General features: G+C 32.2%; 3 protein-coding genes across 6 annotated transcripts in view; 1 reads left to right on the top strand and 2 right to left on the bottom strand.

Annotated features, from left to right (window-relative positions):
• Window positions 1-3,055: 3,055 nt before the first annotated feature.
• Window positions 3,056-12,278, bottom strand: LOC148612476 (uncharacterized). The gene is made up of 6 exons (XM_088595378.1): window positions 12,000-12,278; window positions 9,333-9,559; window positions 8,623-8,868; window positions 7,658-8,561; window positions 7,250-7,332; window positions 3,056-6,401 (listed from the first exon to the last, which is right to left on the bottom strand). The coding sequence occupies exons 1-6, from the start codon at window positions 12,085-12,087 to the stop codon at window positions 5,958-5,960; spliced, it is 1,992 nt and encodes a 663-aa protein (XP_088451504.1). The 5' UTR covers window positions 12,088-12,278; the 3' UTR covers window positions 3,056-5,957.
• On the bottom strand, window positions 6,388-7,640 carry LOC148612477 (uncharacterized). Its single transcript, XM_088593954.1, has one exon. The coding sequence runs from the start codon at window positions 7,212-7,214 to the stop codon at window positions 6,402-6,404; it is 813 nt and encodes a 270-aa protein (XP_088450080.1). The 5' UTR covers window positions 7,215-7,640; the 3' UTR covers window positions 6,388-6,401.
• Window positions 12,279-14,349: 2,071 nt separating the features above from the next.
• The window catches only part of LOC148612475 (uncharacterized), a 59,196-nt gene continuing 48,037 nt past the window's right edge, over window positions 14,350-25,508 (top strand). Inside the window, exons 1-3 of one of the 4 annotated variants that reach the window (XM_088593946.1) lie at window positions 14,350-14,602; window positions 16,017-16,103; window positions 22,940-23,093. In XM_088593946.1, coding sequence (XP_088450072.1) covers window positions 14,428-14,602; window positions 16,017-16,103; window positions 22,940-23,093 — 416 coding nt within the window. In that variant the 5' untranslated portion in view covers window positions 14,350-14,427. Of the gene's footprint in view, window positions 14,603-16,016; window positions 16,104-16,317; window positions 16,377-22,939; window positions 23,094-25,508 lie in introns of those variants that run through there. The other 3 variants (XM_088593940.1, XM_088593941.1, XM_088593942.1) reach the window with 3 other exon arrangements.

Below are 25,508 nucleotides of genomic sequence, written 5' to 3'. Positions count from 1 at the left end.
AGACCAGCCTTATTGAAGATCGTGACACATTATGGTATTCCAGAAAAGACCATTTCAATCATTAAGATAATTTACAAAGACATTCAAGCTCGGAGAATATTTGGCACCAATCTAACAGACAGATTGGACCTAAAGCTAAAGACTGGAGTGAGACTGGATGCTTGTTTACCCTCTGTTATTCATCCTTTGCATTGACTCGGTGATGAAAAAATTATGAACCAAGAAAAGGGGATTGTTCTGGACATACAAAACAATTAAGTAATTAAGAAAATGTTTATTTCTTAATAGGTGTCCTTGGTTACATTATCGAAGAATTTGAGAATGCGATCCGCTGTTTCTAAATTCAGGCTGCATTCCAAAAGTTCTTCCTGGTTGGTCTTGGCTATGTTTGACAAACTTCCGAGACAATCTTGAACAATATGTATCTGTATAACCGTTAAGAGATTACTTACATTTACATTAAAACTATAATCAAAAATATAGTATTTTCTCACAGTAAAACTACACTATTCTTAAGAAAATGGCGAACAATCACGAAGTTTGACAAAATCACTTGCAAAGCTTCATTTTAATCATTTCATTCAGATTTTGTATAATGATATGAAATTACAAAATTATCATTTTTGTGTTACCACTACAAAATGCACAAGGCGACAGATGAATGAACAAGCTTTATAGAGATCAATTAAATTCCCTTTGAGTTCCTTTCAAACAAAAGTAAATGCAAAGAAAGAAGAACCAGAAAAAAAAGAATCCGTAAAAAAAGACAGATGAATGAACAAGCTTTATAGAGATCAATTAAATTCCCTTTGAGTTCCTTTCAAACAAAAGTAAATGCAAAGAAAGAAGAACCAGAAAAAAAAAAAGAATCCGTGAAAAAATAATACAATGCATCCTCGTTATATCGCCACCTTTTGGGCCAGGCTAAATTGTGGCGGTATAAGATGTTGGGGATATATCGATGGAATAAATTGCATAGAATCTATATAACTTTAAGAAAAGTCGACTTAAAAAAATTTATGGCAATAAAAGAGGGACCACCGTTAAAGAGGGGCTTTATAGCGAGGGAGCACTGAAAATCCCTTCCACTAATGCAGTGGATGGAATTCAAATAAAAATGTCTACATGAACTAAAAGAAAGTTTAATGTTAAACTTTTAACATTAAATATTTATAGGTCAACAGACCATAACTGCTTGGATATATGCGTAAAATTGGCATGAATTTGTGATACAATGATGGTAATGTAATGCATCTGTACAACAAATTTCATTGACCAAGCATAAGGGGTCCATGTTTAAATGAACTTGTCAGAAAACTTAACGTTAAGTTTGTGGATGCTGTCGCCGCCGTCGCCGCCGTCGCCGGAAAAGCAAAGCGTAATTTTGCCTTATGCGACTTTTGTTGCAGGCGAGACAACAAACTGTCGGAGTTAGTCAGCAACTCGTTTCCGTAGAGTACATAGTGTATATCTATTACTCTTGTGAGTACATTGACTTCTTCTACACTTTTCAATGACCTTTTATGTAACTTTATAGACAAATTTGATCACTAACATTTTGCTTATAATCTTATTTGGATTATAACATGATCACAATCCAAATTCAGAGCTATATCAAGCTTTATTGTTTAGTCTATACTTGTCCCAGTTATGTGGGGTTTGAAATGAAGTTTATGTCTCGTCTTGTCGTTTTTGTTTTTAGTTTCAAAGGATATGGTGCTCAGACAGTCCCAGTGTTGCCAATGACGTCTTAATACAACCATTTATATTCATTTGATTGCCCCATTCTCCTAATCTACCACACATCACATCTGAAGCTGGTTTACAAAGAACCTGTCAGTATACCAAATAAGTATGAATATGAACATGCTGCCATAGTGAAAAGTTAAATTCATTCATATATGTCTGTGACGCAAAAGTCTTTCCTCTTTAACTAGCTTTATAGTTGAACACCAAGTTCGGGCTCGAGTTAGGCATTCTCGGAAAACGTGTCATTTAAATAACTTATATACCAGTATTTTTATCATAAAGAACATATTCAATGTTGGTACAAGAATTTGTATAGTTTTGTTTTCGGGCAGAAGATAAAGACTCAGAGTTTAGTGTAAGCCATGTTCCAAGTTAAAGACCTATTTGTTTAAGCTTTAAGTTTAAGTTTGAGTCGTTGTCTATTGGACATATTCTCCATACATCTTTGTTTATCTAACAAATGATCTTGTGTAGTTAAATTATTAATAGTTACATACCTTTGCTATCGTGACCATCCCTTCGATTCCCTCGTCGACGTTGTGTATCGGTACCATCTGAAGTCTCGTATCTAAAAACCTGCCAAAAAATTCCCAAAAATGCTAAAACGAGACAGCCTTATTGTTTCTGAAGCATTAATGTTCATGTGCACCATTTGCAAAGATAAGGTCTTACCGATACTCAATTCATCATAAAAACTGAATTTAATGTAATGAAATTTCAGATAATATCGGTAATTTGAACTAATATCTATTGAAAACAATTAAGTGTCAGAACATATAGTCTATAGTTTAAAAACAAAGTGAACATAAACGCTTTAGTGACTGTGACAATAGGAATTAAGGAATTACAAATAAAAACTACACAGTACTTACCTAGACTGTATGTTGTAGAATATATGTTTCTCTTGCTCTCCATGCAGGGAGGAAAGTGCCAAAACATATCCACTCGCATGAATTTTGGTAAACCTTTCAACACTAAAAAAACATCACTATTTTAATTATGTGCCCAGATGTATATAAAGTTTTTTTTTCAGAAGAAAGCGATTGCCTTTTTTTTCACACAAAAAAACAGCAAAATAGAAACTAACACAACATATTCTCAATAGGTTTAGCAAACAAAATAATTATACATTAACATTCCTTATTTTCAAATGAAAAAGAAATGAAATAAATACTTACAGTTGAATAACTTCTGACTTTATATTGCACTGTCCTATAGTACAACAGGACAATGGTAAAACAAAGAAAGCTACACCAGATTTAGGGAAAATTATGGAATTATCTGTTGTACTATTGGATACTAGAAATACAAAAAAATACTGTATTAAGGTGTTGGTTTAACACTTAGAAACAAATATGGTGAAACGCAGCAAATGCACCATCGTATAACCTTTACAAAACATATTAAATACTTACAGAGACCACTATAAAAGGTCTTCAACAAGTGTAAACACACCTTTACACTGCATCAAAAAACAAAAACACTATCGACCAAACCTTTACGATTTAACCAGAATTATAAGAGTCATGCAATAGAATTTTTGTTCGTTTTTCATCTGGAACTCTGAACTTTTATGTTATTTTCGATATTGTTATGATGCAGTTAGAATATATACAGCAATTCACTCTCATGTAGATTGTATTATCAAAGGACAACTCCGAATTTCTTGAAAATATCTTCAGGACAATCTTTATGATGAATAAATTTTTCAGAGGGAGTCAATAGAAGACAGTGAGTGGCACATGTCAAATTGTTTGTTTTCCTTTTTTTTTTTTTTTTATAAATTCATCCATTTGAAATCACCAATTCTGTCACTTGCAGATGCAGAAAAAATAGTCCGGTCCCAGATGAACGTCAATTGGCTATATTTCAACATCCTGAGGTGATTTTATGACATTTCATATGAGGGTACTTGAGTATATAGCAGCAACTCATTCGCTGTACCTATGTATAATGATGTTTTAGGGTAAGCTGCAGACTGTCCTGTAGAGTGAGGAGTTTCCTCGTCGTTTATTGAAGACTGATGGGCCTTGGGCTGGAATTTTCATCCCGGTTGGATTGTTGTCTCTTTGACATATTAACCATACCTATTCTTGTTATATTTAACACTTACTTTTCTCGCTAAGTAGAACACAAGTCTAATTAAAACTAATAATTAAGGTAGTTCAAAGGACTATCAATTAAAATTTCATAGTAGTCTTCTGATCTTTTAATATTAAAAAAATAATATTTTTGAAAAGACGCAGCCTATGTGTTGCACGAAATAGTGGTCATGTGCTTATCACTTTTTTTTTTATCACGGCTGTGGTCTAAAGCGATGTAAAGCACGTCATATTAGAATTACTCATGTCCATGAAACATTTCTTGTTGGGTAATGTTTTGCAGACTGGCGATCTCCACAGACTCATGTCAAAAAGTCACCTCTGTCTCGCGATCTTGAATGCTTTTATAATTTTCTCAACATTGTTTTATTTTGCAGAATGTATTATTACATGGGACCAGTAGAGTACGCCTTTATGATAGTTGATTTAGCGTCTGGATACTTAACGCGGGGCGGATCTAGTCCAAATAATAATACCATCGTAATGGCAAGCCAAAGTGAACAAAAATGCCTATTTATAAATATTTATAAATAATTATAAATATTTACAACTGAATTATAAATATTTATAGCAAGCACCGCGAAGCGGAGTGAGCTCTACGATTATTACATGTACTATCTTAATTTTCCTTACGGTTCCCCAATATAATATCGAAAAAAAGTAATGTCCTGGAGGTAACAAAAATTTAAGTGACTGTCCTTACGGAGAAAAGTCATCGTTTCCCTAAGTCAAACAAATAAAAATGTATATGTTAAGATTGCGTTTCAGTAAAAATGACTTCATCTTTTTTAATAGTTTTTGAGTCTTTTCTATTTTTTTTTCACTTATTAAGAGAATTTTTTTAAAAAGTTCGGGAAAAACGTGGATGTACATACGTGTATCTTCGCTTTTCCACTGTTGCTGTCGTCAAGAACCTAACCCGCCTCGGAAAAAATATACTCCGATTGTATTATATAAATCGAAGCATAGCTTTTCTAAGATAGGCAGGGCAATCGTTTTCTTTTTTGGAATTCAGATTTACAACTACTGCCTCCGAATTTTGTTTACGTCACACATGATATATGAGTCATTCTCAAAATTAGTCAAAATTGAAATTGACAAATAAGACAATATCTGTTTGTTTGTAATTAACTTTTAATGATGAAATAGTAACTATAAAAATGAGTAAAAAACAAAACCAGCAACATGATACCTTAAAAAAACTGTTGTCAGGAAATATTTGACAATTGAAGCTGATCAGGTAAAAAATAATTCCTTCCTGTAACACATATTTATATGTCTGAATATAATGTTAATTTCTTCCAAATTCCATGTGTTCATAGTTAGATAAGATAAATGTCAATAGTAATTGCCTTTGGTAATGAAAACTGCTTTAAAAAGTAATTTAAAGACAATATTTTTAAAAATAACATACTGTTCTGAACAAAACTGTGTAAAGAGGAATCTTTTTATTTATATATAAGTCTATATATCTGAAAATGAACATAATATATGACATTACAACAATGCACATGTAATGGCAAACATTACTTAATACTTATTTTTTGTTTTAAGATCACGAGCTTGACAATTATCAATAAAAGTGCTATGTTACAGGAAGGAAAAGGATGCTACAGGATAGATCCTTTTTTGTTACTGGAAAGAAAATTTCTCATTAAAATATGCACTGTTGTTGTTTCCAACCGTAGTGACAGAAATATTTTGTATTTACTTGTTAATAAATTTTATTTAACGATCAATTTAATAATTTGTTTCGAAAAAACTATATATCTTTTTGATTTTTAAACATAAACTGTTATAGGAAGGAATTCATACTGCTATGGGAAAAAACTTTGATGTTTTTTTCAAAGAAAATTCATTTTTTCAATAGTATTTTAAATGGTACAAAGATGAATTTTAATGAAAAGAAAAGAGCACATTAACTAACAATCAATTGAAAAAAAAATGGGACAAAATAATATTTCTTTTCAAGTTTATAAAATAAACTGTTATAGGAAGGAATTCCATTTGTTATGGGAAAGAACTTTAATGTTATTTTTCAAGATTCAAATTGTAGTTTTAAAGGTACCAAGATGAATTTCATGAAGAAAAAAAGACAGAAAATACTTATGCGTGTTCCATAAGTGATTCCCAAATTTCTTTATCAACCTCAAAACGAGAGAATGATCCAGAAATTGGTTGCGGTTGTGGAATAATTGCAAAGATATCATCGTGTTCATACCAGCATTTGTCTTTGATTTTCTTTGGCCAAAAGAAACAATTTTTATGTTTCTTTCCAACCCTATACATGCATTCTACAAAAACATCACTTTCACCAGCCTCTTCTACATATCCTGGATAGGATGTTCCCTCATAGTTTACAATTACATATTTCCCAATACATTCAGTTGGGGTTGGAACCATTTTCCAATTTTGATCTTTTGTACTTTCAGTTTCTTCCATCATCTCTGTTTCTCCACTCTCAGCTTCTTCAGTCTTTTGTGCACCCTTATTTACATTATCTGCATTATCGCTCACTCCTTTGCATTCTATCCCTTCCTTCTTATCTTCTCATCCATTCTCTACACTATCCAACATTTCTTCTCCTCTTTGCTCTGTTTCTTCTATCTTCCTTGTCCTTGCACTCTCACTTTCACCGAGCTTCTCTACTCCTTCAGTCTTTATTTCACTCTTCTCGTATCCAATTTCAATTCCTTCCATCTTCTCTACAACAGCATTCTCTATTTCTTCCATTATCTCTTCACCAGCATTCTCTATTTTGTCAATCCAGCTGTCTCCTCGGCCATTCTCACCAGCTGCTTCCTTCTCTCCAATACTCTCAATTTTTTCATTCTCTTTTTCATCACATTCAACTTTTCCCATCATATCTTTTGTCTCATTATCAACATCTATTACAGTAACTATAGTTTCAGTTTCATGATTATCAATTGCCAAAACCGGTACAAAATGGTTCGGGATCCAATGTTCCCGAACCATGTCTGTTCTTGTACTTGTCCACATTATGTACAGTGGGTCTTGGCTTTCATCTGTGCTAAATTTAGGAAGAACTAGTCTGTTTAAATCGCTTCTAACATTAGGATTGCCGAGTTCAGGATAAATTGAAAAGATAGACAATTTCAACACACTTGACAAGCCATGAATTTGCCATATCCCCATGTAGGTTTTATCAAGTCTTATCTTCATTATCTCCATTTGATAAATGCTTTTTATGGTTTTTTCGTCCAAAGGCATCCCAACAGTAAACATATCAGAAAATTGTGCATAAAGTTTTGGTAAAAAGGCTGACTGCTTCATCTGCAATGGGAGTCCTCTCTGAAGAAACTTGTTGTCAAGATAAGTACTGTCATTCAAGGTGAGCTCCATCAAAATGCGTATCCTGAGTTCTGTTGACTTTATACTTGAGCCACATGCCAAAATACTTCCAGAAGATGGAAGACAGTTTCCATCAGTGGGACTTTGCAAGGAAACAGTGCTCTTTTATCTGGAACGTCATCAGGGTATGAATCCATTGCATCAGTGTCAACTTCTAAACCATAGTTCATGAAATTAATCCTCTGTGATGACACAAGTCATTTAATTCTGTATTGAGTTGCACGCACTTTTTTCAACTGAGTGTATGACCTACAAGACTTCAGTTCTTTCAATATCTTTTCATTTCTTGAAGTATCTACATCTTTTCTATCCTTTTGGGGTTGTTTAATTTCAATATTTTGCAAGGGTGTGTCATAACTGCTTATGTTGTCTGTTTTATTCCTACTGCATGCATTGTGTACTTTTTTAGTATCTTTCACTGGCTGGTCATGTGCAATCTTCTGACAAGACACATGTACAGCTAACATCTCTGTACAATATTTCGTTTTCACTTTGTACAAGCAGTTGATGAAGTCTCATAGTGCCAACAACTGTTTTTAATTGTTGTTCCTGAAGAAAGCACTGCATGTCATTGATTGCAGATTCTTCTATTAAAAAGCATTGTGTTAAACTGTTCTTCATCAGATCCACAAAGGCCTTTGTTGAGGTAACATCATTGCCATATTTGATATGTCTGTCAGCATTACTTTTCAATGCACCTCCTATGGCATCTGGTATACCTTTACCATGACCTGACTCAAAAAAGTTCCATTCAATATTATTGAATCCAAATTTGAATGGTAATGTACTAGCAAGATAAAAGTTTCCTTTCTGCCTATACTGGGTAGTTGGACCATCACTAAAGCAACTTAAAGAATCAATATTTGGATTGGTTTTTTTTATTACTGTCAAGACAGGATCAAGATGTGCCCATACAGCAGGTGGTCCATGATTTAAACTTTCAGAAACAGTACAAAATGTTTTGGGCTTTGGATTTATTCCTGCATAGTATACTATGTGGACTATGCACTGATTGTCTTTTAATGTATCTCTCCTTTCTGTAAAATATCCATACTGTGCTCCTATTAAAAAGAGATGTTTCTTGTATCTTTTTATTTGCTGCTCAAATAGCTCCAGTAAATCTGAAACCAATCCTGACTTGCTTGACTTCAGGATTATTGTCACAACTTTTTCCTCTTCCTTTTTTCCTGTCCTTATTATTCTCTTTTCTGCTATTGTTGACCATTCTTTCCATGTGATATTATCATTAAGAAGGATTTGGTTAAAACTTATTCTGTTTTCTTTGCATTTGTTGCAGTCTGCAAACATACAGTTTGTGTTTGAAGAAGAACAAACCATCTATAAGGTTTTCTAAGTTTTCAACTGACTTTGATTTTCTTAAGGACGACCACATAAATTATGTGTTTTCACACAACTTGCATTGACAAGTATTTCTGTCACTTTCAGTTGGGAAAACAACCCAAAAAGGACGAAGTCTACAGAAGGTGGTAAAACTAACTTTACATGATTCTGTTTCAGATAAAAATTTATGATGAAGATTCTTAAGTGTATCATTTAAAACTCTACGTTGTTTTTCTACCAATCTTTTGGTTACTGTTTGTTTCAATCCTGTCATGACTCTGGAAACATCATTTCTTTCATGCGAACATCAATTCCAATTGCTTTCGTAGTTGTGGTCTTTAGCTTATACCTTTGAAGAATAGAACCAAACAATAAACTATACATTTGCCTTTTCTCTGATTTCTTTGTTTTGTTTTTGTATGAATTCTTTATTTGATCTATTAATGCATTATGGAACACTAAGGTTTTTCTAACTTCTTTCTTTGAAAAATTTCTGAACAGTTTTCTTGTTTTAGATCTGAGTGTGTTTTTTAGTAGTAGTGTCTTTATTGGGAGTCTTCTTTTTCAGCCTTTGTAACCTTTTGATGTACATACAAGTTTTTAACCGCTCTGCTCTAAGTTGAATTTGTAGAAGTTTATTGTCCCGATAGCATTTTGCCCGATCTTTATTTTGTTTTTTCTGGCTTTGCTTTCTTTGTGGAGAGATCTGGTTTCTCCCTTGTGGTTGCTCTGTTGGCGAATCTGGAGGTGCTAAAAGAACATTGCTCAATTGTTTTTAGCCTCTTTCTGTTTTTGTTTTTGTGTTCGCCAATATTTCCTTGCTGATCTTTTTTCCCTTTCTGTCATATCCTTAACAGACTTCTTTTTCCCTGATTTTTTATCTTTTAAATATCGTTGCTTCTCTTTGTCTAAGTATACTTGTCGTCTAGCAGTATCTCTATCCCTGTTTTCTCTAAACTTCCGTTGTCTTTCAGCATTTGACATTGCCATTCTGACTGAAAAAAAAAACACAATTTTGTTATATTTTCTCATTTTGTGTAAAACTATCATTATGCTTATGTAAATTAAGTATTCATATTAAAGTTCTTCTATTTTCTTTTCAGTCACATAACATACTTTCCTTCCCATAACAACATGGAACAACTTCATTTTACAGTTTGATTTTGATTTCTTTCTTATATAAGATGACATTTATTAAGGCAAAATGTTAATGGATGTTGTTTTTTAGAAAAATGGGATATATGTGTGACATGTTTGTTGAAGAAGTTGTCAAAAGTTTCCATCATGTAACAATATGATGCCTTCCTGTAACACAAAACTAAGTGAAAGGATAAATATTTTATTGGAATGTCAATGTCATCAGATCCATATTTGAATGACTTTCAATTTCCCAAGTAAGACTTTGTAAACAAAATAACTACAACTTTCTATCAAACCAGAATAATTTTAATTAAAAAAGAAAAAAAGTCTTTCCTATAACAAAACAGTTCTTTCCTGTAACTGAAATATGCCGAGACAAAGAAATTCTAACATTATTAGGTTTTTAACCAGAAAAAGAACTCAAAGATTAAGCACTATTTATCTAATTAAAAAGAATAAAGAGAAAAATAATAAAAACAACTTCGATAAACATTCAATATCTTTCATAAAGTTTTGTTTATCCTTCCTGTAACAATATTTCTCTTTCCCATAACAGAAATATGAGAATATGGAATATTCAAAGACTAGCAATATTTATATTACTACAAAACACCTATTAGTTAAAGTAATTAAGTGTACAAAATGAACAAATTATATTCAACAGTTATATCTTACAGATATATTAATACATCTTATTTTTTTTTCTTTCCAATAACAAAAAACCATCTTTCCTGTAACCAAAAACAGTGTTACAGGAAAGAGTGTTATGGGAAGGAATAATTCTATATTTATTCAACTTTAAATAATAAATGCTCTCTGTAGGGGATTTCCCTTATGCTAGAAAGTTTTAGAACTACCAAAGTAAGAAAACTTCTTTAAAGTTATAAAATGAAGGTTTCATAAGTAGAGTTTTGAGCAGTTACAGTAAAGAAAATGTTAGAATATATTTTGTAGCAGTACTTACTCTGAAAGTTGAATATTTTCCTTCTGCTTCAGAATGTTTTTGTAGCTGCATGCATCATTTTCAGGAATATCAGAATGAGGCTTGCAGGAAGTTCCAACATCTGCAACTCATGGGATCCTTTATTATTTTCATTTTTTAAAGATTGTTACGGGAAGGAACAATATTTGATGGACAAATCAATTTGAATATTTTTTTTATATTTTAATCAATAGATACAACATTTATTCTCTCTTATTATTAATCTTGAATGATTGGTTCACTAATTAAGCAAAAGTTATAATTCAAAATTACATTAATTTCTGCATGTTTTACACTTCTTTCTACGGCATAAGGCAAAAGACACGGGATTTCTATGTGATTGACAATACCTATAACACATAACGCAAAGACAATACCTGCAGTATGAATTTCATCTTCAATATTCATAAAATGATACCAACAAAAAAATACAATCTTTACTTCAGGGTATTATGGGTTTTCTTACAGAAAAAACCTGAAAGACATAAAAAGGGACGTATTTTGAGAATGACTCATATATGAAATATTCCCATCAAAAGTGGAGAATTGGAACTGTAATATTTCCGGTATCTGTACAAATTAATCTGACCAGCTAAAATTGAAAAGGATGTTGCAAGAGATGCATCTAAGGATAAAAAAATGTAAAGTATGGCAAAGTGCTTCAAAGTCATCGACCATTTTGAAAGCGAGGGAAACGGGGAACTGGGGGCTGGAATCTTTATTTTTTTAAAAAACAAAAATGTTTCCCCAATTATTTAACAAGGCAGATTTTCAAATTAAAATATTGATTTCGCTTGCTGCTGAAATGTAAATTAAGATGAAATCATATTACACTTGCGAAACCAAACTTCTCATCCGACCCCCACCCATGTGTTCCAAAGGAGTTAAATGTCCTTATTAATCTAACGAGTTTCGCACATACGGTAAAAGTATGGTAAAGCTCACGGTCTTCGCTGATAAAGGCAATGCCTATTCCATATTAATTGAATTATAAATATTAAAAAATGAATTTTAAATATTTATTAATAAGCATTTTTGTCCATTTTGGCTTGCCGTACATCTTGGGAGGCTAATTTCATTTTGCATAGTTTGGTTGTCTCCGACAGATAAAAAATGCCTCGGCAAACGTCACGGTTATCTGGACTATATGAGGTTAGGTTTGTGTTAATAGAATTAAAGACCTAGCGAAGCAGCAAGTCAAGAAAATATTTTGTTTGGAGTTTTTTAGAGTTAAAGTCAATATCTCATGCAAAAGAAATCCGCCATGTCGACCCCGTGCTCACTCTCACGTGCTCCCTATGAGTATAGATTACCTCGTAATTTTACGTGAAGCTGTCTGAGCAACTTGTCCCAGTCTCCACCCTGCAACGTATGGTTAAGAATAACTGGCCATGATTCCATGATTAATAGTCTATTTCGAAAAACTCCCCTTGTTTACCTTGAGCAGCAGACGACGTGTAAATATCGTCGCTTACGAAATTAAAAATAGTTACGAACTAAATTTAACGAAACTGTCGTACTATAAATAACTCTATCATTGACGTTAACAAGGTTCCAGTGCATTTATTTTCACGGACAAAATGTCAGCAATGGATTTTTTTCAAATGTTGTGAAGTATGGAAGTCTATTTCTATCATAAAGTCGTTGTTATCATAATTGATCGTGAAAGTATTTTATGTCAGTGACCCAAAATGTCGTCGGCTCTCTTAAATTCGCGATAACTCGTGTAATTATCTCGAACGATCGACATAATTATCGTAACTAAAAGTTTCCGGAATTTTTTTTAGATAAAATTGTCATTTATGTCGACAAAATACCGCGATTATCACGACTTTCGAGATAATTTTTCGCGACATTTATTTATCACGATGACAGAAATAGACTTGGAACCATATTTAGGACAATTATATAGTGTCGAAAACAACATCACCAGCTTTTCCAAAAGGGGATTTTCAAACTTCATATAGTTCATACAAAATTTCTATTTTATCGACTTTAGTAGTCACTGTTGAATCAAGACCGCAAACCATAGTAGTGCACCGTGTTGGGAAAGAAGCCACGTTCCTCGCACGTTAAAGAACCCTGCTGTGGTATTCGATAGGAGTAGGAGCCTTTGCGCTCCGCCACAGGAGGCTAAATTGCCCGATCCTACCCATCCCTCCCCTTTTCTTGTGGCAATCAAAATTTGTCGACCCTATTGTCCTTGTATCCCACCCTTTTTTCATTTCATCATCATCATTTCATGTTCATTTTATCATCCCTTTCATGTTCATTGCCTGAATATAGCTGAAATATTGCTGCTCGGGCGTTAAACCCAAACAACCTACAACCAACCAACCTGTTGAATCAAAGCGGCGGTTTTTATAGTGCTCGTTAGTTTCCAAAGTTGGCGCGGTCACATCCCCGCACCCCCATGTGTACTGTCCTGCGTTAGCACAAGATCCATGAGTTTCTTTTGATTTTAAAATTCTTTGAAATTTAAAGCTGTCAGGAACAAAATGGGTATCATTATCTATGAATCTACTGATATTAGCCAGAACTTTTCAGCCGGAAGTTATTTAATTTTGCATCGCAAATAATTTTGGTGAAGGGTAAATCTATGCATATGATTCTTCACAGAAATCGTTAATAAACTGTTCGGGAACAAAATTGAAATAAATGAAATAAGCAAGATTCTAGATTTTAATTGAAGCCGGTATCACTGGGAAATTTTACACAACGCAAAATGTCCACCAATATTCTAAAGGTTGTAGTTTTATTTTTTCTATAAAAAAAATGCCATTGCACATATAGTACCGCTGACGACGCCATTTTGTTAAACATGGCAAGTACGCAATTGAGCTAAACAGCCTGATTTTGTCTTTTGCCATGAGATCCTACTGATTTTAGCATATTGACTAAGTTCCTATCTGATGGCAAATGTACGTATAATCATCATGATTGGCCAAGATATAACTTTTATTTGCTAAATTCATCGCTCGGATTCATCGTCTGCAAAGTGCAATTTACGTACCAAAAACACAATGTCATAAATGAGCACTTTCAGTTGAAAATTAATACACAGATTCAAGGATTCAGGCAAGAAGATGGTTTCCAACTGATTTATACTTGACATACGATCGAAATGTTTTCACCCTTCACGTTGACGTACTCCTAAACAGTTAGAGTGGGGAAACGCTCTCGGACCCTCGTGGGGTCTGGGAGTAGGCCAGAGCGTCAACAAGCCAGACCAGCCGCTAGTATGACATACTCTGACCGAGTTCTTCAGTCAGGTATCCCGAAGGCTGGGCTCCGCTACCTCCAACTACTTACTGACATCTTCTAACACGATTCCCGCAAATTGCTCAATATAGTCAAGACCGTAAAAACCACCAATCGAATCGAAAAGTTCCACTTCATGTATTTGTACGTTATTTGCTATGCTTGCATGCCTTCTTTGGTCTGAATTTTGCAAACAAATAAGTTGGAAATCGTACGTATATGAAGATGTTTATATACCAAAGAAAATTTGAACTAAATTAAAACAAAGATCATTTAGCAAGCTTAATGTGATTATTTAATGGGTACATGTTCACGTTCAAAATACTTCAATGATAAATTATATATACATTATCCCCCTTTTGTTTTCTAAAGTTCAACGAAGCGTGGTAGATTATGATATATATGTAAATATTACCTCTGGACCTGTTAAACTAAACATGTATACTCATTTATCTTTATGAAATAATAATTATTGTACAAATGATGTTGCACTCCTACATTCTTTTTTATTTATGGATTATTTCGACGAACTTAGTTATTGCATTGGGAATTTTTACTCCAAAAAGCTGTCGGGATTTGCAGGCAACAAATGGAACCGACGGCGAATACGTCGTATTTTTATCGAATAAGGTCGGTTTCAATGTTTATTGCAAAGGTAAGTAGACAATGTTATATTTTATAAGTTATACGGTGGTACATAAATCAAAGGCTTCTAAAAAAAGAAACACCATACATGTTAACTTGTAAAAATTAACCTTCAACTTGCTTTGTTTCTTATGAAGTTTGAACACCGCTCTCTTCTATTTTCAGTATCGTTGCACTTTACTTTCGGGGTCCTTGCGTTATACGGAACGTCTGTGAAGTTTTAGTACTTCACATTTAGGAAATAAATTTATATGTGCGTATCGTGATGTAACTGCATACTACACTGTCAAAATGAAATACTGTCATTGCAAAATTCATAATAAAGGTACATTTAGAACCAAAGGACCCGGCACCGCCACCCCATCTGGTGCGAAACATCCGTTAGTTTTAGTAGTGGCAAATTTTCTGTGTAGCCTTATATATATAACAAGTAGATTTCCTATGGTTCTTTTAAGCTATCACCACATGCGCCAACATGTTATAATACAAGTTAACTTATAGATATATGTGTATTTTAAGGCATTCAAATAAAAATTTATTAGATGCTCTATTTATAGGCGTTGTCCATACTACGCAACCACACAAGACAAACAACAAAAACATATGCATACATAACCCTAATGTCATAATTAATGTCAAACGTCGTTGTTTCTAGGAATTCAACTTCAAGTACAAATGTCAAAATTGAATCATTCCCATGCATTAACCTTGACTTGTACTACTGATGAACAAGTAGATGTGAAGACCACTTAGAGATATATATGTGGTCAAACACATTCAACAAAACAGTATGCTGCCAATCTTTTTTTTGTTATAAGACCGCCAATTAAACAAAATATGTCATCTACATGTACTTTCATGTGTAGATGGCGTAACACTCTTTAAAAGGAATTCCAAAAATCAAACCACATATAGTATTCACAGAAAATCAAATGACAGATAGTTAACCACGCATATTGCAATTTTTATTATTTGTGAGAAAGAGACATCCTTCAAGCCTTTTACAATTCCACAATAATTATGTAAAACTTTACCAACTTGAAGCATAATTTACAATCTAAGAACACCTATATAACTGTGAGAATATTTTGTGCGTTTCGAGACATTTGTCCTAACATACACGTATAGGTTTTTTACCATTAAAATAATTAGTAACTATCATTTAAGTGGGTTATCTATATAGCCTATAATTTGCCTTATTTGACTTCTCTGTTACCTATAATGAACTACTGATATCTATATCATACGGTGGTTGTCTTTATCAACATATCTCCAACATCTCTGTCTGAATTGTACCCGGTATATCAAAACGATTCATTCTGATATGACCAATTTCGAAACATTAAAAAATAACATACATGTATATTTACATAGACCTCAATTATATATTTGATATTTTTGTCTGTTATTATCTATTTTTCAAGGAATGCAACAAGGTTCATCTCCACAGGAATACCTCTCATTGCCTGCCGGCAGAAGCAGAAATTTTGCATATTTTTACGAAAATATTGGTAAGTCGCCATAAAAGAGATCCTTTTTTTATAAAAAAAAAAATGTGTGAAGTGATGTCATTATGGTTAGTAAAGCTATATTAAAAGACCGAGTACAACAAAGTTCAACCGGCCATTTCTAATTGAACAGCAGACTTTCATTACACTTTGAGCACCCTGGTACGAATTAGTCATCATTCACAGTAACACATGTATATTTCACTCCCTTGTTGGAATATGCCCTCTACCTCAGATTTTAAACTCGTCGGATATCGCCCTTGAGGTAATAGTGATGTAAGTTGTAACGATTCAATTATGGCAGCTCAGTGCATACAATATCACTTAAAAGAAAAATTAACCTAGTCCCATTGCCGAGGTAGTTGTTATTTTGGAATAGAATAGAACATATTTTATTGTCAATTTGACGCCCATAATTGGCGTAACAGAGCATAGTTCAAAACATATATTAGAGGAAACCGATGATGTTAAATATGGCATTTTGTTAAAAAAAAATTAAATAGTTTTAAGCACCCTGACCCCTCTATAAGTCTTAAACATTATGTAAAAAATGTTACTTGGTGTCTTCCAATAGGATATTTGACCTCTTATCATATAAGCATGGCAAGCCAAAGACAAAGTGGACAAAAATCAATATTTTGTAATATTAGAAAATGAATTTTTAATATTACAAAATCATTGTTTTAATATTAGAAAATATTTTATAATACTAGAAATTAATTTTGTAATATTACAAATTCCTGATTTAGTAATATTATAAAATATCACACATTTTGTAATATTAGAAAATGAATTTGTAATATTAGAAATTGAATTTGTAATATTAAAAATTTCCTTTGCAATATTGCAAAATGAGTCACATTTTTTAATGTTACAAAATGATTTTTTAATATTAAAAAATTGCAACTGAATAAGACAAATCCATTTTCTAATATAAGAAAATCAATTTCTTATATTAAAAATCGTTTTTTAATGTTAGAAATTCAGTTGAATTTTTAATATTAAAAAGTGTTTTGTGATATTAGAAATCAAATTTGTAATATTAGAAAATGAATTTGTAGTATTAAAAAATCATTTTTAATATTAGAAAACACTTATATTTTCTAATATTACAAATTCATTTTCTAATATTACAAATTCATTTTCTAACAATACAAATTCATTTTCTAATATTACAAATTTAGTAATATTATAAAATATCACACATTTTGTAATATTACAAATTGAATTTTTAATGTTAGAAAATGAATTTGTAATATTAAAAAATCAGTCACATTTTTTAACATTACAAAATAATTTTCTAATATTAAAAAATGGGTCATTGAATAGGACAAATGCATTTTCTAATATTAGAAAATCATTTTCTAATATTCAAAAATAGTCTTTTAATATTAGAAATTCATTTGAATTTTTAATATTAAAAAAGTGTTTTGTGATATAAGAAATCTAATTTGTAATATTAGAAAATGAATTTGTAATACATGTATTAAAAAATCCTTTTTTAATATTAGGAAATGCTAATTTTTGTCCACTTTGGCTTGCCATATATAAGCATGGTATACAAGGTTATAAATTTCCTTGATAGTGAATTTATCATCATCGTACATCAACCAAACCTATTTTTCATGCCGGGTTGTTCTAATATTTGATTTTTTTATATTTTTTTTATTTACTTCGCAAAGTGGTTTTGTTCTTTCAGTTGTTACAGTCTGCATCACAATACATTTCATTCATTTATTTTGCACACATAAACATCCTATCAATTCAGATTCAGGTTTTTTTTTTAATTTTAAATAATTTGATCATGTCACTTTTACACTAATTTTGCAACTTGTTTTCCCCAATAAAACATGGACTTTATATTCCTAATAGTAAGTATTATATTGTCTATTAATAAAGCTATATCCAACCTCTAAATTTCACTGAGTGAGTCCATGATAGAGGTATTTCGACTTTATCATAGATGTTAAACGGAACCATGTATGAGTAAAAATCAATGACTTTGAGAAGTTGTATATATGATAACAGTTTTAGGTGTACACTCTTGCAGACTACTAGAAGTTTCTTTTTTTGTGTATTTTGTTTTTGTTTTGTGTTTTGGTTTATTTATAATGACAATTCCTTAAACAATTAAATACAAACTAAAGATGCATTGTAATCAGAAAGTCAACATAAAAAAAAATCATTAAAGAGTACACAGGTTAAATGATGCATATGTATATACATATATACATGTGTATACCTAGCATATATAAGTTTAATTAGGTGTTTTCTGCTTTAGCATTTGCCACAGAACTCAGGAGTAAATTATACCTTGCGAGGCATTGCACAACATGTACGTGACATAGTCTCATGAAATTGAATCTTATCGACTTCGATTGATGTCAGTGGTTTTCCTAAAAGTACTTCAAGACCTAAAGATTTATAAAGTAAAACATAAAGTCAGCCTTATTATTTTCTTTTCAAAATAAACTCTTGTAGTTTTAAAAAGAATGATTTTTTATAGTTGCTTTAAAACAAGTCTCATGATTACACCAAGATTCATATCACAGGATCTGTTAATTAATACTTGTCATGTCTGTAGTCATTGACCGGGCTAAAAATGATTGATAAATATATATTTAACTTCTATATTTGTTCAGATCCTAAACTTTATCACATATATGTCCACAGTAAGGCGAGTTAACTCCATAGTCTTGCTTTTCTCCCATATATGACCTGAAAAACACAATTTGTGTAGTCAATAAAGAGTATGATAATCACTTTCATTAAGAAATAATTTCAACAATCAGATTCATCAAAGACATCACATATTTTTGTGAGTGTCTATCAAAAGAAATGATTTGACTTTATCTCAGTCAGTAATTTTCTTGTTCATCCAATTGAATTTATTAACAATACCTTTAAATTCAATGTGAACATATCAAATGGTATTATGCCATATTTTGATTTGCAAAATTTCAGTAATACTACCTGATTTTACACTTAAAACATTTTACTGAATATAAAAAATATATGATATCCATTTAAATGTGAATAATATAACTATAACATCATGATTTTCACAATTATTGTTCAAAGAGTAATCAAGGGAACCAAGGTTATAGCCGTAATCAAAAGAATGTAATCCAGGGACAAAGACCAGACATGGAAAACAGACATACACAACAAAGAACATAGCGTAACTAAAATCATACATACAAAGTAACAAAAGCAAATGAGCGACTCAGATTCCACTAAAAATTGGGAGCATGGACCAGGTGCACCTCTGCTTTTCTAGAAACACCCGCTGAGTTCAAAGTAATTCACTAACAACCACTATGGCAGACAACTTTGTCTAAGCTGAAGGCATTAATCACCACATAAACAAAGGGGAGCAATTTGTAAACAAGTAAAAAATATATTGATCTTTACTGATGGTTTTAAAATGAACAAATTTACTAGTAACACATATCGATACAGTTAAAAGTCATAGATACTGCCACGAAAGTGAAATTATACGAAGATATTCAATGATATTCCTAAATTTCTTTTCCTACAAAATTTGTTGTTGGAACTCTCCGTTACTTTTCATTATAACCAAAATTTCAACCATTGATTTCGGTGATATACTTCATTGTACTGCTATTAAAAATAGATAGTTAAAATCTGTAGGCACATAAAAATTTTCGTTTCCAAAATGAGCCTGACATATGCATGGAGAAATCACACTTTTATCTCGCTATTCTTTACCTGAACTGGTCAATCTCCCATCTTGAGCATCCTTGGGTATCCTGGGTTACACATTTATGGTAATCCCCATGGGGGTTTTAGGTGGAACAACGTGTGAACGTACATTTTCGGGACATATTTTGCAAACTGCATGGTTTTTACCGTAGTAATGTAACAAATATTCAAAACTATTGCTACCAAATTTCCCAAATCATCACTATTTAAAAGGCATAGTATTTCTTTCAACTATTGCAAACAAAACTTTTGTGAAGTATACTGCATTGTTGAAATTACAGGAAATGTGGGGGGGATTTGAAGACTGCAAGGGAGGTAACTTATTTTGTATAAACAAAGTTAATTTTTTAATTTGTTTACACTCCTTGAGTCGTTTAGGTTTCCTGTATGCACGATACCTAAACACATGCTAGATGCTCACCAAATGCACGATAAACGAACGCTTCTATCATGCGTTTAATCGAACGCTCCTATCATATGTTTAAATGCACGATAAACGAACGCTCCCTGGATGCATTTAAACGTACGATAAACAAACACTCCTTGCGTGCGTTTAAATGCATGACAGATGAAAGATGAAAAATAATAATATTAACAAATAATGATGAAAAAGAAAATAGGAAATTGAATTAATCAAAATATATAAATTAATAATAGCAAATAATGTAAAAATAACAGTTGAATCAAGGAAATAATCCAAGTACAAAAATAACGAACGTTTGGTTTTGATGTCTTTAAAAATAAACAAATTTTGACAAATACCTATTAGATATTTCACCAATTGGTATTATGAGTCTGATGCTGATAATTTTGCCCTAGAGAACAATTTTATAACTAGAATAAAGACAGCTGATGCCATGGGAGCAGTATCACTTGTAATCAGGTCAGAGAAAAAACTTCGCCTACTTTAGCACATTTTATGGGTATTTTGTTTTTTTTTTCACCTTAAGGATCAAAATACCATACGTCACCTGTTCATCAAAGGAACTTACCTACTGTTTCTGAAAACTACACAGAATTCAGCCCTTAACTAATGCCTTTTAAATCAATCAATATCTGTTTCAAAATCAGTCAAGATGTTTCAGGTAATTATTCAGCTAAGACTAATGAACACTACTGGACCAAATAATGACTGATATGGCCATCGACAGTCGTTTTTTGACTGATACAGATACAAAATGTCTCAACACTCTTTCTGACTGAAAAATACATTTTGTCTACCACAACAGTAAAAAGTGTTGCATTAGTCAATTTTTGTCAATCTAAACATAATAAAATTTTTTGGTAGACATTTTTTGGCTATATCAACATTTTTATTTTTGTTGAGTTGGTTAAAAAATGTCTATGTCAACGCTTTTTTGGTTGATTTAGACATAAAATATCTACGTCAGCACTTTTTGCGTTGAGGTAGGCAATATGAGTCAACCTCAACACAACATTTGCTTTGATGTTTTAAGATTGTCTACTTCAACACATTTTTGTGTTGAGTGCAAAAAAATGTTTTAAATGGACATGTTAAGTGTTGATATGGTCAAAATATGACTAATTAAAACAAAATGAGCATTTAAGTTGACAAAATGTGTTTGCTTCAGTTATATTTTGACTTTGCATGGACATTATAGTCATTATTTTAGCCAGCAATGCAAGGGAACCAAGATTCTAGTGGAAATCAAAAGAACGCAACTCAGTGACAAAGACCAGACATGAAAAACAGACAAACACAAAAAAGAACATAAAGTAACTGAAATTGTACATACAAAGTAACGAAAGTTAATGAGCAACTTTTATTCCGCTAAAAACTTGGAGCATGGGCCAGGTGGACCGGTCACTGCTTTTCTAGAAAAACCTGCCGAGTTGCTCATAAAAAGTCAAGTCCAGGGCACACGAAAGAGGAAAGGAAAACTATGACATGTTTAAAAAATCAGTTTTCATGGCGCAGATGGATACACTATAAACATCCACGAGTTCATGATGACGACCATAAAACTAATGTAGTGATGACTTCAGTCTTGTAGCAACATAACCCTGTTACAGGAACGTAATTGTATGAAGTCTAGTGCGATGCAAAAAGTCTGCCTAGTTAAGCAAGCTCTGGCATAATGTATGAGTTGTGAATTGAAAACTCCATACATAGATGCTGAAGGGATGTTGCTTAGAGACATTGTGGATGGGCCCATTGTTTTTGGATATTTTGGCCTCATTCCCCATGGACTGAAAGGTAGAAAATAGGTGTAATTAGAGTTAATAAAAATAAAGAATCTACAAAGATAAGGAGTTGATTATGAAATTTTTCACATTTAGTGAAATAAATTTTATAGATTTAATCATGAGGCTTGCCTATAAAATTTATTTCACGAGATGTGAGAAATTCATAATCAACAATCTTTGAGTGTAGATTCTGTTTTTCTAATGCCCTAAAAATGTCAAGAATACCCAAAAATGAAAAGCGCTTGAAATGTTATGATTCCGATTCATAGGAAACATGTTGGTGTCACACAAACGCAAACATTCCAAACAAAAGAAACCAGACGATTTCAAAGGTTTTTGCACTTCAAATTTTCCCAAGTCCCTCCATATTTCTTATCTAAGGTAAGAAAACACGGAAATTATCTCATTTAATTGATATATAACTACAATGGCAATCGAGGCAATTCAAGATGGAGTCCAAGACAATCAGTTTCTAAGCCAATCAAACTCTGAGAACAAAAAAGTCACTAGTGATGAGAACATTTTTTTTCCACATTAGTAAAGTGGTATAAAAATTGAAACAAAATTAGAGAAATCTTATTTTTAATCTTAATTTAATGATTCTTTTGTCATGTGTTCCTTCGAAATTCTGTTTTGAGAAATTTTTTCATAAACTGTTATGGAGTTATAGGAATATGAAATTGGACCATATCCCATAAAATTAGGCAGTATATTCACTTCACTCATCTTTGTCAAATGGAGAGACCAGGAGGGTCAACATCAGTGTCGAAATTGACCATTGATTTGGAAATCTGAAAAGTCCAGAATCTTTCACTCTAAAATGTAAATTTAGCCCCTGATAAGTATTGACCCCTTAAATGATAACTTGATGTGATGATGTGCATTTAAACATTTTATATTTTCAGGTAAAGGTACAGATTGTTCAGCAGTGTATCCACCATCAAAATATAAGTATGGAGGGCGGACTGAGTACAGTAAAATCAGGATAAAGAATCTCTTAGAGTTGTCTATACAGTTGAATGATTACACATTTTCCCATAATTCATCCACACCACGAGAGTAAGTATTGTTTAGTTACTTTACATTATTCATGTCACCTTACCTCAAGAGTAAGTACTTATGTAGTGGTTTCAGGTAACTCATGTCACATCACCTCGAGAGTAAGTACATGTACTTGTTAAGTGGTTTCAGATCCCTCATGTCACCTCACCTCGAAAGTAATTACTTGTTTAGTGGTTTCAGATCCCTCATGTTACCTCACCTCGAAAGTAATTACATGTTTAGTGGTTTCGGATCCCTCATTTTACCTTGAGAGTAAGTACATGTATAATTTAGTGGTTTCAGGTAACTCAAGTAATATTGAATTTTATTGTAAAAAAATGAGTGGAAGTGAGGCACCCCCAAATCTGGGATTACCCTTGTATAGGATATATACTAGTGGGGCTGCAGATTTGATAGTGGGAGCAAGCCCCTGTGATACATCTAGCTCCTCTGAAACCACTTGCTTTCATATTCAGTTAGTTGTATTTTTATTAAGTGCAAATATACATGTATTTTGTACTACCTTATTGATTCAACAAATTTTGAAGGAGTTATTGGATTCTTCAATAATTCTGTATATTTGACACTTCACCTGTCACTGGGGACACAAGGCAATGTATAAGAATTTTGTTCTAACAGGAATTTGAAAATAAATGATAATGATTTCAATACAAATCTAGATTGGGGTACTGAGTAATTTAGATAGCTCTAGGTAGAAATTTGGTCTGCCATTTTACCAGTGTGTACTACTTCTTTACAACAGATCGCCTGTTTGATCTTATGGACACTATCTTTCAAGAGTAATTACCAGTCAATTGTGACAGATTTTACTGGATCCTCCAGTGTGTTTAGGTAGCCGTTACTTAATGTTTTAGTTATTTGCATGTTTTTAATTATATATATTATTGTAATGATATATATTATATGTATCATATATACATATATAAATTAGGTTTTACCCTGTCTATCTGTTTGTCTGTCCAAAATATTTTCTTAGCAGATTGTAACAATGTAATGAAAATTTGTGGGATGTATTATAACCACATGATGATGTGCATACTTTAATAATGTTTAAAGTAAATTTGCAGTCATATTCTGTCATTGTGTTGTCAACAAAAAAGCAGTACTGATTGTGGTGTGGTGTTTGGCATTTTAGAAATGACAGCAAAATTTCAAAAAGTGTCAAAAGTGCTTAGTTTATCCCTTGTAAAAATTGGGTCCAATATAAATTGTGTGTCAGGGGGTACTAGTATTTGTCTTGTTAGGGGCAGTGCCTAGTTGGGTCCTAGGGATCATGGGTGTTTGTATGTCATACCATTTAAGCATACAAAAATTGTTTTTAATGGTGCATTTGTGGCATGCATCATGTGGTATTGTAGGTAATTAAATAAATGCATTTGCATATTGACCAGAAGCCATCACTGCATGAAGTATATTGCACTTGCATAAACTCATAACAAAGATAATTTTGATGATCCATATTTCAATATAAAACATATATTATAAATGAACCAATCTATTTAATGAACTGTATGTTTTTGATAACAAGAGATTGTTATTTATATAGTTAAAATGATAACTGAAGTATCTGTCTCCATTGATGCTATTGTGAAGTCACTTACCAAGGAGACATGTAACATTTCATGTCATGTGAAACAATTCTTGTAATAAATGTTCCTATTATACAACTGCAAATTTTTGTGTTCATATTATGTTGTTATTGTTTTTGGTGTCGTTAAATTTTTCAGTTTCTGTGCAGTAACTTTAGTTGTAGTAGACTTAATGTAATGTAATTTTTGTACATTGTTACTTGAGGTTTAAGGAAGCTTGCTATATGAAATAGGGTCCATGGCCCCTTCTGTTCGGTGAAAAAGGGACAAAAGGGGTCAGTTAGGTGTTTATTTAAAATTGTTATAGAAGGTTTACTTCTCATTCAATTTTGACAATTCTTTTTTTTTTATTTGTTTCTTATAGAATATTTAACAGAGTTTAAATAGCATTTAGCATTGTCAGTCAGTGGAGCGCCAAACTTGGGTCACACCCTAATAGATAAACTTTTTTGTTTCTAGTCTGAGCTTTTAATTTTTTGATTAAATTCCTCTTAAAAATGCCTGGCTGCATTTTCAATCTGATTTCAGATTTCTCTTATGGTTTTCAAGTTGTAATGGGCCCAAGGGGGTCATGCCAAAAACAAACAAACAAACAAACAACTTATTATTTTTTGGATTTTTTTGTATTAGATTCCTCATGAAAATTCCTTCCTATGTATTTCAATCAGATTTGAAATATCTCTTACATGTTTTTAGATATTAGGAGCCGAAGGGGGCCACACCTAAAAAAAATCAACTTTTTTATTTTCGGTGCAATTTGAATTGTTTTAATGGATGCTTTATGAAAATCTCTGCCTTTTCATGAACTTTAAAGAGTATGCTA

This window comes from Perna viridis, chromosome 7 (genome assembly GCF_037379345.1).
Source record: "Perna viridis isolate PV_CMFRI_1.1 ecotype Kerala chromosome 7, ASM3737934v1, whole genome shotgun sequence".
Classification (NCBI taxonomy): Eukaryota; Metazoa; Mollusca; class Bivalvia; order Mytilida; family Mytilidae; genus Perna; species Perna viridis.
Note: the sequence above shows the minus strand (reverse complement) of the source record. Positions and strands in the feature narration are given on the sequence as shown.

What these genes read in the sequence shown, in the direction of transcription:
- LOC148612477 (XM_088593954.1), bottom strand. Translation starts at nt 7,214, where the DNA reads ATGGAGCTCACCTTGAATGACAGTACTTATCTTGACAACAAGTTTCTT.
- LOC148612476 (XM_088595378.1), bottom strand. Translation starts at nt 12,087, where the DNA reads ATGGAATCATGGCCAGTTATTCTTAACCATACGTTGCAGGGTGGAGAC. An exon ending in AGAAAGAGGCTAAAAACAAT is followed by an intron (nt 8,869 to 9,332) that starts TGAGCAATGTTC and finishes TGGAATTGATGT; the next exon opens with TCGCATGAAAGAAATGATGT. An exon ending in TATTTTGGCATGTGGCTCAA is followed by an intron (nt 6,402 to 7,249) that starts GTATAAAGTCAA and finishes GAGAATGGATGA; the next exon opens with GAAGATAAGAAGGAAGGGAT.